We start from the raw sequence: 13,948 nt of genomic DNA on the forward strand, positions 1-13,948 counted from the left end.
ATGGATTTTACATATGTTTTTATATTGTAAAGAATTGGAGGATCTTTTAAAGAAATGTAAATGTGTGGTTCAAGAATTGACTGTGGAGTGGGATGAAAATGGAATGGAATGGAACAGAGTGGTGATGTTTGGATGGGAGAAGAAGTGTCGAAACAAAAAGTTAATAAATCTGTGGCTGATGTTGATGAAAAGTGCAATATGGGAAAGAAGAATTGTGGTGAAAAAAATAAAACTTTTTTGGATGTTTGGACTGTGTTTAAAAGAAAAACAGAAGTGTACATGGAAAGACTTTATGTGTATTTTAAAGGTGAAAATATGTTGGATGCTTTTTATCATGTTTTTACTCCACAAGTTTGTTGTGTTTTAAAGCAGTGGTTCTCAAACCTGTCCTGGCACTGCACATTTTGAATATCACCCTCATCTAACACACCTGATTCAAGTCATCAGCAAATTAGTAGAGACTGCAAGAGTTGAATTGGGTGTGTTAGATGAGGGAGACCTGCAAAATGTGCAGTGGTGGGGGGTCCCCAGGACAGGTTTGAGAACCACTGTTTTAAAGGATCTAATGTGGAAGCTGCCGGGGAGTGAAGGAGATTTCTGAATTATTTATGTAGATGTGTGGTGTAAGGTAAATGTGTGATATGTTATGTAAAGGAGGAATGTGATGTAAAGGAGAAATGTGATGTAAAGGAGAAATGTGATGTTAAGGAGAAATGTGATGTAGAGGAGAAGTGTAATGTAAAGGATATATGTGATGTAAAAAAAAAAAATCTCGTCTGATCTCGGAAGCTAAGCAGAGTCGGGCCTGGTTAGTACTTGGATGGGAGACCGCCTGGGAATACCAGGTGCTGTAAGCTTTATGATTTTTCTGAAAATATAACGAGTGTCTGAATGTCTTAAATAGCCCACTCTTGGCTGTAGATTTCACTATACCATACTAAACCATACCACTCTGAGCACGTTTGGTACAATCCAGGAAGTGTTTGACTGCAGAAGGGAGAGATAAGCTCTCCCATGTGCTTTCTCTGCTTTATTTGTTTGTTTATTGAAGTTTTAAAACTCCAATCAGTTTATCTGCTTGGAGGAATACAGTTTTAAAATTATGGACGGATCAAACAGTAAAGACCCAGGAACGGCAGGAGGAGCAGAAATGGTGATCGACCAAGATGCAATGGACAGTGGATTGAGAGAGCTAAATGGATTGAACAAGTTGTCTGATGGACAGAAAAGCGGTAAGAAGAAAGTGGAATACTGAAGGAAGCAACAGTGGTGATGGATATAATGGAAAACAAAGGAATAAAGGTAGAAGATATACTCAGAGCAGTGACAATGAAAATCGGAAATGGTAAACTACTGGCATTGAGACCAAAGAATACTTTGGAATATGAACTGACTTTGACATGTGCAGATGACTGCGAAGATCTGATCAATGGGGTGGAAATTAAGGGACAACTGTGTGGAGTAAGGAGGATGGAGTTGAAGGAATGTGTGGTCTCTTTTATCCACCTGCCTGCATATGTGGAGGATGGAAAGATCGAAGATAAGTTAAAGCTGTGGAGAGTTACCCCCATAACAAAAATAAGGAGGAGATTGTACCCTGGAACGGACATCACAGACGGCACAAGGTATGTCAAGATAAGATTTCCAAAGGAGGTAACATCGCTGCCTTATGGTGCGTTCACACCGGACGCGAATGAAGCGGTAAGCGCGAGTGATTTACATTTTAAGTCAATGCAAAGATGCAAATTTACATCCTGCGCCGTGATTCGCGCGAATGACGCAAGTTGAAAAATTTGAACTTTGGCGACTTTCCGCGCCGCGTTAACCAATCAGGAGCTTGCTCTAGTAGTGACGTGACGTAGCGAGCTGAGGCAGAAATTCGAAACAACAATGGACATCTTACATACATTTTACATCTTACATCTTCATACATTTATAGAAACAGAAATAAAAAGGATCGTGTTTGAAAGAAAGTGAGTGAGGAGGTATATATATATATATATATATATATATATATATATATATATATATATATATATATATATATATATAGCTCTAATTGAGTAAAGACTGTTTTTTACAACTTATCAGATTGTCTGACCTCCTCACTCACTTTCTTTCAAACACGATCCTAGTCCATTGTACACATATTAAGACTACAAGCCAACTAAAGTCGACCAATTGAGCTTATTCGCTGTAATTTACAATTATTTCCCCACTGACAAGTTGTGTTTATTCAGAGGAAGTGTGCAGAAAGCAGTGGGAGAGTCTGGGACACATAAAGGAGCGGGAGAGCCCCTCTCATGATGCGTGAAGGGATTTTCACACGCGAATGAAGTAGGTAAACTCAAAATGTTCAAGCGTCCAACTACGCGCGATTTATTCGCGCAAGTCGCGTCTGGTGTGAACGCAGCATTATAGTGCCAAATTTGAAACATCAGACGGAGAAAGGTACTTTAGGGTCATTCATGATGGACAGATTAAACTCTGCCGAATGTGCATGCAACCTGGTCCTATTTTCAAGGACTGTCCAGATTTTAAATGTTTTGATTGTGCTGAGCAAGGCCATTTTGTGAGAGATTGCAAAGCGGATAAGTGCTTAGACTGTAACAAAGTTTTTATGAAATGTGTCTGTGAAATAGAAAGTGAAGTGGATAAAAGCAATGAAGAGACTGAGGGTGCGTTCACACTTGTCATGTTTGGTTCGATTAAAACGAACCCTGGTGCGATTGCTCTGTTAGTTCGGTTCATTTGAACATATGTGAATGCTGCCATCCGAACCCTGGTGCGCACCAAACAAACGGACCGAGACCGTTGAAAAGATGGGTCTCGGTCCGCTTCCAAACGAACTCTGGTGCGGTTCGAATGATATATGAACGCAACACGGACCAAAGACATGTAACCGAACCAAAAACAGGAAGACGAGACCCTAAAAAGGACTGAATCTTCACGCATGTCGTTTTTTCTCGTCATAGTCACGAGTTTGCCCATCACAGGCATCAGATGCGCGTCTCCATGCAGCAGATCGTTTGTGTGTGTGACGGATGGATTCCCGCCGCTGTTTTGACTACTTTACATATTTTATAAGCTCTTCACGAGTTCCCAGCTGGCCAAAATACCATCACATGCAATGTGACTAAATGTTTTTTTTCTTCTTTGAACCAAAACGAACCAAACTACAAGTGTGAACGCACCCTGAAACAGTAAATGTTGGAAGTACTCTGAGTGAATTTGAACAGAACACGCAGAAAGAAAGAAATTGGGTGTTTTCAAAAGACTTAAAGAGGCTGGACAAAAAATTGAGATGGTAACAGAAACAAAGGATAGTGTGGGGAAAATAGGGAAAACTGATGAAAATAAGAAAATTGACAAGGAGATGAGTGTATCCTCAATTTTATGCATTGTTCCTATGAGTAAGGAAATAGAAGGAAATTTATTGTGTAATGTGAACATGGATGAAATGGAGAAAGAAGTCGAGGTTAACAGAAGAGACAGAGCTAATAATGATGATGAAAAGAAGGTTGAAACTCAACAGGTTAAGAATCAACAGGGAAAGAAATTTAGGGGAGCATGTGTGGCAAAATATGAAGCAATACCTAATCTGAATCTTGTGTTGAGAAAACAAAAGATAAGGAGAATGGCCTTAAAGAAAAAAAGAGAGAGAACGTGTGCTGAAGTTTATTTGAGAGCTCTTGACATGGAATAGTTGAAAATATTTATTTGAAGGTAAAGCATGTACTGTGAATGTAAAACTGAATAAAAATGTTTGTATTATTTCCATGTTTTTTAAAAAAGTGAAAGTGTAAATATTTGGTTTTATGAATAAAAAATAAAAAAAAAGCACGCCCAATCTCATCTGATCTTGGAAGCTAAGCAGAGTCGGGCCTGGTTAGTACTTGGATGGGAGACTGCCTGGGAATACCAGGTGCTGTAAGCTTTATGTTTTTTCTAAAAATATAAAGAGTGTCTGAATGTCTTAAATGGCCCACTCTTGGCTGCAGATTTCGCTTACGGCCATACCACTCTGAGTACGCCCAATAGTGGCACAGTCCAGGGAGGCAGTTGGTGAAGATCTAACAGGGGAAACTTTGTGTTTAAAACAGTGTTATTTTGTTTTTTTATTGCTGGTATTAACCTCCATCGTTATAAGTTAATGTTTATTTTGGGTTTATAGCTTCCCCAGCAGCGGTTTGCTGTTTGGGGGTCCAGCAAAAGACTGTTTCGTGCTTCTCCAGGATAGATGTAGAAAGCATGGCAGCAAACAAAGGAAGCAAGATGAGGGGAGGACAAACAAACAACAGACCAGGCATGCAGAGGGACAACGGGAGTGGACTGCAAACCTCTAAACGTGGACAATGAACAAAGGGAAGGAGGAATCAACAGAAGAGAGGTATGTGGAGAACGCCATGAGGGTTGTCTCAAAGATTTGACGGTGGAAGTGACAGGAACAGAGAAAATTTCAATGATGGACTTATTAAGAGGTGTAAAGAAGGAGTGTGGTGAAGTAGTAGGATGCAGAGTGAGAGGATAAAGGTCATATGAAATTACATTGAAGGATGATGTGACAAAGAATAAATTAATGGATGGAGTAAGAGTAAAAGGAGCAATGGTACATGCCAGACACATTGTGAACAATGAGATGGTGGTGTCTTTCATTAACCTGCCAGTTTACTTGGAAGACCAGAAGATTCTGGCAAAGTTGGATGAGTGGGGAGTGAAACCGCTGTCTGCCATAAAACCGCTGTCTGCTAGTATGATTTCTGTTACTTCAGTAAATGCAAATGGGTTAAGAAATATGAATAAGTTGAAGGAATTAAAATTTATGTATAGAAGTGATATAATTTGTATTCAAGAAACGAACTGGGATGATGAAAAAGTGAAAGAAGTAAGGGAAGTATGGAAGGGAGACATATACTTTAATAATGGTGCAAGAAACGCAAAGGGTGTAGCAATAATGATTAAAAAACATAGGATTGAAAATGTAATGCAGGTGTATAGGGACCAGGTAGGGAGAATTTTGGTTATAGAATTTAAATACAAAGAAATGGAATTCAGACTATTTAATTTATATGTTACCAATGTGGAAAATGATAAGAGGAGGTGCATAGAGGAGCTAAAGGATGTAATTGTTGGAAGGTGCATAATAGTGGGCGATTTTAACATTATATGTAGTAGATTGGATGTTGGGAAAGTGGGGAGTTTCAGGTGGGAAAAATCAAGATTAATGTTAATGGAAGTAATGAGGGATAAGGGATTACTAGATGCATGGAGAAATGAGAATCCGGAGAAGAGACAGTTCACAAGAAGACAGATGAAAGAAGGTATGAGCTGAAAACAGAGTAGGATTGACCTTGTGTTGGTACAAGGAGACACCGTAAGCTATATAGATGAAGTAAGACATCAGAGGAATAACTTTAGTGATCATGATGGGGTTAGATTTGGAATCAAAGTTGGAAGGAGAGAGGTGGGTGGGGGGATGTGGATATTAAATGCAGGGTATATTGAGGAAGAGGAGTATAGACAACAGATGAAAGAATTATTACTTTTGGAAAATCAGTGGTTGGAGGAATGCTTAGAGGAAAATAAATTAAATGATGATATTGGAAAGAGATGGGAGGAGGTAAAGAATAAAATTAAAGTTTTAAGCATGAGGTATAGCAAGAAAAGAAAAGATGATGAAGGAAGAAAGGGAGCTCAGGGAGCAAGTGAGGGTGGAACTCAGCAGAGTAGATGATGAAGAAGGATATTGTATAGGAAAGTATATAGAAGCGAAAATGAAATTAGAGAGATATGAGAGGGAAATATGTAGAGGAGCAATTTTGAGAAGTAAGGCAAAATATGCACTGGAAGGAGAGAAGTGTATGGGGTATTTCCTGGGTTTGAAAAAAAGAAGGCAAAGTAAAACATATATCTGAAATACATTCAAAAAGAGAGACATAATAACAGACTATATAGAGATCTTGGAGAGGGTACAAGAGTTTTATGGTGATTTGTATAAGAGAGGATGTGTGGATGAGGCAAGTACAGAGGAAGTACTGAAATGTGTAGAGAGTGAGCTGGGGGAGGAAGATAGAAGATGGTGTAATAGAGGCCGATACAGATACAGATTATAAAATACTTACCAAAATCTTAGCAAATAGGATGAAAAGAGTAATAGGGGGCATCATTCAGCCAACACAAAGTTACAGCATTCCAGGAAGAGACATATCAGACACAATTGGAACGATCAAAGATGTAATTGAGTATATGAAGAGAGATGGGAACAGTGGGATATGCTGGGGATTGACTGGAACAAGGCCTTCGATAGGGTTGAACACAAATTTTTATTTAAGGTCTTAGAAAAGTTTGGTTTTGGGGAGAGAATGGTAGGATGGGTGAGGAGATTGTATGGAAGTGCAAGAAGCTGTGTAAAGGTGAACGGGATATTGACGGATACATTTGATGTGGGAAGGTCAGTGCGGCAAGGCTGCCCCCTATCTGCTTTATTATATGCCCTTTCAGTAGAACCTTTGGCCTCGCTAATTAAGAGAGATAAGAGAATAAAAGGAATTGAGTTGCCATATGGTGGGAAGTGTGTAATTAACCAGTATGCCGATGACACAACGGTGACGGTAAGGGAGATTGGCAGTGTGAGAAATGTTTTAGAGTTAGTAGAAAAAATATGGAAAGGCATCAAGGGCGAAAATAAACAGAAAAATCTGAATTAATATATATAGGTGAAGTAGAAAGAGCTGATGTAGGTGTGAGGGTGGAGGAAAAGTACATGAAGGTGTTGGGTGTATATTTGGGGGTAGTTTCTAAAGAGGCAAGGGATATAACATGGACTGGAGTGATAAATAAGATAAGAACAGTTTGTACTGCATGGAAAGGAAGAAAATCAAGGATAAAAGGGAAAATAATTGTGGTTAATAATTTTATGCTGTCAGTATGTGTATATGTAATGAGTGTAATTGAAATGCCTGAGTGGGTGATGAATGAGTTAAATAAAATCATAGAGGATTTTATATGGGAAGGAAAGGGAGTTAAAATTGCACAAAAAACATTGGTAGCAAGAAAACAAGAAGGTGGATTAATGCTGATTGATTTAGAAAAAAAAAGTTGGCAAAAAAATATATATAAAAATATATATGGAAGGAAGATGGGAGTTCGGTTGGAGAGAATTTTTGAAGAAATACATTGATGAGGTAGGAAGAATGGGAGAGTATGGGTGGTGTATGGGCTTCAAACAGTCAATGATGGTAGGAGTTCCAGACATATACAGGGAGGTTATGGAGGCATGGAGGCAGTTCCTGCCGGAAATAGAGTATGATTGCACAGAGGTGCACACATTTATAAATTTGCCATTGTTTTTAAATGAGAAATTTAAACACAACAATAGAACATTGTATGAGCCCAAATTCTTAGAAGCCGGAATAAGGCAAGTGAAAGATATTATTTATGAAGTTATTCCAGGTTTTCTCAGAAAGAACTGTATATATGACTCAGTGTATGAGTTAGATGGCATGGAGAGCAGAGAGAAGGTGAATAAAATATATGAAAGAATTAGAGCAAGTCTACCGTCGAAATGGGTGAATGTGATAGAAAGAAGTTGTGTAAGGAAAAAACAACAAGATTTGCCTGAGATGTACATAATGAAAGACGAGGAGAGATATAACATAAAAAGCATTAATGTAAAGAAAGTCTATGACCTGTTAATAATAGACCAAATAAAAGAGCCAGCATCTGAAAAAGTATGGAGTAGGGTGTTTGATGACTTATGGTGCGTTCACACCAGACGCGAATGAAGCGATAAGCGCGAGTGATTTACATATTATGTCAATGAAAGACGTAAATTGACATCCTGCGGCGCGAATTGAGTGATTTGCGCAAGTTGAAAAATCTGAACTTTGGCGAATTTCCGCGCCACGTTAACCAATCAGGAGCTTGCTCTAGTAGTGACGTGACGTAGCGAGCTGAGGCAGAATTTTGAAACAATAATGGAGAACAAAATCATTGTCGCTGTACATCTTCATACATTTATAGAAACAGAAATAAAAAGGATCGTGTTTGAAAGAAAGTGAGTGAGGAGGTCGGACAATCTGATAAGTTGTAAAAAACGATCTTTACTCAATTAGAGCTATATATAAAAATACATATTACGACAACAAGCCAACTAAAGACGACCAATTGAGCTTATTCGCTGTAATTTACAATTATTTCCCCACTGACAAGTTGTGTTTATTCAGAGGAAGTGTGCAGAAAGCAGTGGGAGGAGAGTCTGGGACACAAAGGAGCGGGAGAACCCCTCTCATGACGTGAATTTGCATCTGTTGTGAAGGGATTTTCATGCGCGAATTAAGCGAATGTCATGCGCGAATGAAGCGAGTAAACTCAAAATGTTTAAGATATAAAGAAAATATGGTCAAATATGGATATAAAATACAATACTATAGAATTTGAAAACAATGATTTCTTAATCAGACATAATAGAATTTATACAAATGTGGTACTAAACAAAATAAACAATGCTAAAAATGCAAAGTGTGATGTATGTAACAATGAACATGAGATGTTTTTGCATTATTTTTTGGAATGTAATGAATTAAAAGATTTTTTCTTAAAACGTCTGTTAAAAAAGAATTGTTTTGAGGATGTGGATTTGGAGGAGGGATGGAGGAAAATATTTTTGTTTGGAGTTTTTTGGAAGAAGAAGAAATCAATAGACTTTTGGTTTATCCATTATGTATTAAGTAATGCCAGGTTAGCGGTTGTATTTAGACGGAATTATGCATACTTTGAAGGAAGAAAAGTCCAAATAAAAGACAATAAAAAAAGCAATAACGAAAAGATATTGAAATGTGTTGTAAATATGGGGGAGATGATGTGAAGAGTTTTTTTGTAACTGGTAATAAATTCATAAAAGAGGGGAAGAGAAAAGAGATTTTGTATAACTGGTAAAAATTTATGTTCTGAAGGTGTAAAAAATGTAAACGAAATGATTATGTTGGTTAATTTGAACAACTGAAATTGAACTGTAGATGTGTGAATTTCAATAAAAAAAAAAAAAAAAAGAGCATGCCCGATCTTGTCTGATCTCGGAAGCTAAGCAGAGTAGGGCCTGGTTAGTACTTGGATGGGAGACCGCCTGGGAAATACCAGGTGCTGTAAGCTTTATGTTTTTTCAACAACAAAAAAAAAGAGTGTCTGAATGTCTTAAATAGCCCACTCCTGCAGATTTCGCTTACGGCCATACCACTCTGAGCAGTAGAGAGCAACAGGAAGTGAGTTGGCTCCTCCTCCATTCTGTTTTGTATTATAGTTTTTTTGTTTGTTAGATTACGCTAAACAAAGCATTTAATATATTTTTTTTACGTTTTAACCCCAGACAGTTTTTAAAACTGTTTGGGGTTGAGTTTTGATTTTTTGTAGTATGATAAATTAACAAAGAAGTATATAATGGAGAACGGAACCCAACTGGAAAAAGGATATGAGAAAAAGGACAATGAATCTGAAGGAGAGATTAACTTAATCAAAAGGAAAATGGAAGAAAATAATGAAAATCAAGAAAATAAAACATGGGCAAATGTGGTATCAAGAAAGAAGAAAAATGGAGTTGATATGGATAAAGGAAGGACTGAACAACAACAGAAGATACAAGGTAAAGAAATGGATCATTTAAACGGTGAAAAGAGACAAGAGGAATGTCAAAAAGATGAAATGATAAATAAATTGAGAGGAAAAATTAGATACCAGAGAGAGTATAAAAAAGAAACTATGTTGACAATGAATGTGAAAAATCCTGAACTAACTGTGGTGATGATGATAATAAAAGCTGTAGAAGACAAAATTGGAATAGGTAAACTATATGGACTAAGGAAAAAAAATGGACTATGAATATGAACTCACATTGGAGAAAGAAACAGACTGTGAGAACTTGATGGATGGAATACTAATAAATGGACACATTTGTGAACTGAGAAAGCTCTGTGCAACAGAGAGGATGGTTTCTTTTTACATTTGCCGAATTATATAAATGATGATGATATTCTGCAAAAACTGACAAGCTGGGAGGTGACACCGATACTGCCCCTGAGAAGGAGGTATTACCCTGGGACAACAGTGGCGGATGGAACTAGATACATAAAGGTTAAATTTCCAAAGGATGTCATGTCACTTCCTTACATACAAGATTTGAAATGGAACACAGTTTTTCAGAGTTATTCATTACCACCAGGTAAAAACGTGCATAATTTGTGCAAGTGATGATCATGAAAAGAAGTATTGTCCTCAAATGGTGTGTCGAGAATGCCTGGAGCAGGGGCATTATGCACGGGACTGCAAAGCCCCGCGGTGCCAAAGCTGCAGAAAGGCATTTCAGCTATGCAGATGTGAGATGGACGACGAGGAAAATGAGGATACACAAATGGGAGCACAAGAGGTGATGGGAATTACAACAACTGAACGTTTGGATGACTCACAATGGCAAGCTCATGGAGATAAAGAAAAAAAAGATGTAGAGGTGGACGAGAATATCAACATAGAAGAGAATGAGGAAAGGAATGAGGATGGAGAACAAGGAATGGAGATGGAAGAAGGAACAAACAAAGAGAATATAAACTTGACTAAAAAAGACTATGAAAAAAGATGAAAACAATGAGGACAAAAAAGGACATGAAAAGGCAGAGGATATGGGAATAAAGACATTGACTAAGGTAAGAGAAGCGGAAAATGGAGAGAGTACATCTGGGATGGAAAACAAAGGCAAAGAAAGACTGAATAAAAGTAATACCAGAAAATGAGTTAAGTGAGGAATGAGGAATTTTTACTAAGCTAGCTGAATACTGACTACAAAATATTAACTAAAGTATTAGCAAATAGACTGAAAAAAGTGGTACCAAATATAATTACTACTAATAAAGCATATGCCGTTTTAAATAGAATAATATCACTGACATTACTAACAGTATTAGAGATCTGATATGGTACATGAGAGATAAAAAAGAAACGGGTTATATAAAAAGTGTAGATTTAGAAAAAGCTTCCAATAGGGTGAAGCATAAATATTTGATGGATGTAATGGAGAAGTTTGGATTTGGTGAGATTTTCATAAAATGGATAAAATGCATATATACAGACATTACAAGTTGTGTTAAAGTGAATGGGTTTTTAACTGAACATTTTAAAATAACAAGATCGATAAGACAATGTTGCCCCATGTCAGCATTGTTATACACTTCAGTTGCTGAAACTGAACATAAGATATATCAATATGCTGATGACACAACATTGTTTGTTAAAGATATTAAAAGTATAGAAAAAGCAATGGAGGTTTTGGGAAAATACTGCAGAGGAACGGGGCAAAAGTTAATAAAGAAAAAACGACATACATGAGTATTAGTAGAACGAATGAATTACAGAAGGGGAATATGAAAATTCTAGGAATTAGGGTTGGAGAAAATGAAAATGTGATCAGGAATTTGGTATGGGAGGAGGTTTTAAAGGGAATGGAAAAGAGGTTGCATTTCTGGAAATTAAGAAACCTGTTTTTAAAAGGGAAGGTTTTAGTAATAAATTCTTTGTTTTTTTTATCAAAAATGTGGTATGTATTAGGATATGTGAGCATGCCATTATGTGTATACAAAAAAATAAAATCTTTAATTTTAAATTTTTTATGGGAAGGCAAACCACCGAAAATTGCATATGATACTTTAATTGGGAAATTTGAAAAAGGGGGGCTGGGATTATTAGACCCATTAATAAGAATGAAAAGCATAAGAACAAAATTAGTAAAGAAATATTGGAAGGATGAAAAATATGATTGGAAAGGGGTAATGAGATTTTTCTTAAACCAGTGTGGTCAAATAGAAGATGCAGTGTTATGGATGAAATTAAAGGAAAATATGGGTGAATGGAATATCTGCATACTATAAAGAAGTATTAAAAAAATGGGGAGATTATAGTAAGCATGCTGTTTGCACGTCTTTTCATAAAGATGAGATTTTAAGTCACTTAAAAGGGGAGAACACACAATTTTTTATAAAAAAAAAATGGTATAATGCAGGGATAAGACAAATCAAAGATATAGGGCCCTATTTTAACAATCTAAACGCAAAGTGTAAAGCGCACGGCGCAGGTGCACTCAGGGTGTGTCCAAATCCACTTTTGCTATTTTAACGACGGAAAAAACGGTCCGTGCGCATTTTTGAAATGGGTTGTCCCTATTCTCTTAATGAGTAATGGGCGTAATGTTCAATAAACCAATCAGAGTGTCATCTCCCATTCCCTTTAAGAGTGAAATGCGCTCGCGCCAAGGCGAATTGATATTTACATGGCGGAATTTGTTGGCGGAAAAGCTGAACGCTTTTCAAGCGAAGAAACCGATCTGCTTGTGCGCGAAGTTAAAGCGCGCGAGCAGATCATCTACGGGACAAGCAGGAATCCACCAAAGCTTCCCGAGGTGAAGAAGGCGTGGGATGAATTAGCAGTGATTGTGTCCTCGTCTTCTGGCATCAGAAGAACGGCTTTACAATGCCGAAAAAAGTACAATGATGTCAGGAGACGGGGAAAACAAAAGCTCGCTGCTAATAAAAAACAGCAGGTGGCCACGGGAGGAGGGCCACATACACCCACCACGGACCTAACGCCAGTGGAGGACATCGCTGCCTCTACCCTCAATGCTGAAAGCATTGAGGGGTTTGGGGGTTTAGAGGTGCGCATCCAAGGTAATGAAGTGATAATGTGTAAATATGTACAAAACTTTCAAGCACAAAAATATTTTATTTAACAATAGTCATAAAATATATAAACATGACATTTCATTCAGCTCCGCTGGCTGAAGATTGTGTGGCCGGACCCAGTAGGCAGGAGGAGGGGGCCGTTTCGGATGGAGAAGAAACGGTGGAACAACCATCTAGTTTGAGGGGAGAGGCGAGGCTACCCAGAGCACGACTTGAGAACGTCAGGCACGAAGACCACCCATTCCTGAAACTCCAGCAGGACGGCTTTAATATGCTGGAGAGGGTAATGGGTACACTCAATCAGAGTATGCGGCAGGTGAACACTCGCTTGAGCCACTTGGAGATGTTGCTGCTGCCCCTCGGACGCATCGCAGACAGTGTGGGAAGGCTCGCTGATGCAGTTGAGCGCATTACACCTGCAACATCTCCTGCAATAACTCCTCCTTCTACCGGATCTTCTCTGTCCACCCGATCCATGTCCACACTGCGCTCTGCTCCTTTATCATCCCGTCGCCCGTCCCGCCGTGGTGGTTCCCACCTGCGAGGCCGAAGAGGAAAAATATAAAATAGTTGTTTATTATTATTAATAGAATTGGATTTGTTTTTTCATTAAAGCTTTGGTTTTCATTAAATGTCATGGAGTGATAAGTGTGGGTTAGCATTAAAATATGTGTATATTGAGGTGTGTGATACTTTTATATATATATATTGCATTGATTATATTTATTTATTTATATATAAAATCAATACAATCAACTTTTAGCAAACATTTCAGCTTACCAGGCTACATTAGAAGCAGCTCTTCTGCCAGCTGCCCTCTCCTCGCCCGTGCTGCTGCTTGATGGTTTCGGTTAATTGGCATCGGCACATACAGTTCATTTTCACGCCTTCTAAAGTCCTCTAATCTGTCCTTATTTATGTCTACGAGACATCCATGGCGTATGGCAATGTTATGCAACACACAACACGCCACAAAGAATGCTCCGACCTTCTGAGGGCTGTAATGCAAATTTCCCCCCTGACTTATCCAAACACCTAAAGCGCATTTTTAGCATGCCACACGCCCTCTCGATGACAGCTCGTGCGTTCGCGTGTTTGCGATTAAAAAAACCTTCCCTTACTGTTGTAGGCATGATATAAGGTGTAATCAGCCATGTCTTTAATGGATAGCCATTGTCCCCTAACAGCCACCCGTCCAGGGAAGGGTCACCCTGGAAGACTGCAGGAATGAC

The 13,948-nt window shown here is 38.2% G+C and overlaps 1 protein-coding gene across 1 annotated transcript; it reads left to right on the top strand.

The window, feature by feature from the left end:
• The first annotated feature begins 12,307 nt into the window (after nucleotides 1-12,307).
• Nucleotides 12,308-13,281, top strand: LOC137004973 (myb-related transcription factor, partner of profilin-like). Its single transcript, XM_067365712.1, has 2 exons — nucleotides 12,308-12,701; nucleotides 12,803-13,281. The coding sequence occupies exons 1-2, from the start codon at nucleotides 12,308-12,310 to the stop codon at nucleotides 13,279-13,281; spliced, it is 873 nt and encodes a 290-aa protein (XP_067221813.1).
• The last annotated feature ends 667 nt before the right edge of the window (nucleotides 13,282-13,948 follow it).

Source organism: Chanodichthys erythropterus, chromosome 3, assembly GCF_024489055.1.
Source record: "Chanodichthys erythropterus isolate Z2021 chromosome 3, ASM2448905v1, whole genome shotgun sequence".
In the NCBI taxonomy this organism is placed as follows: Eukaryota; Metazoa; Chordata; class Actinopteri; order Cypriniformes; family Xenocyprididae; genus Chanodichthys; species Chanodichthys erythropterus.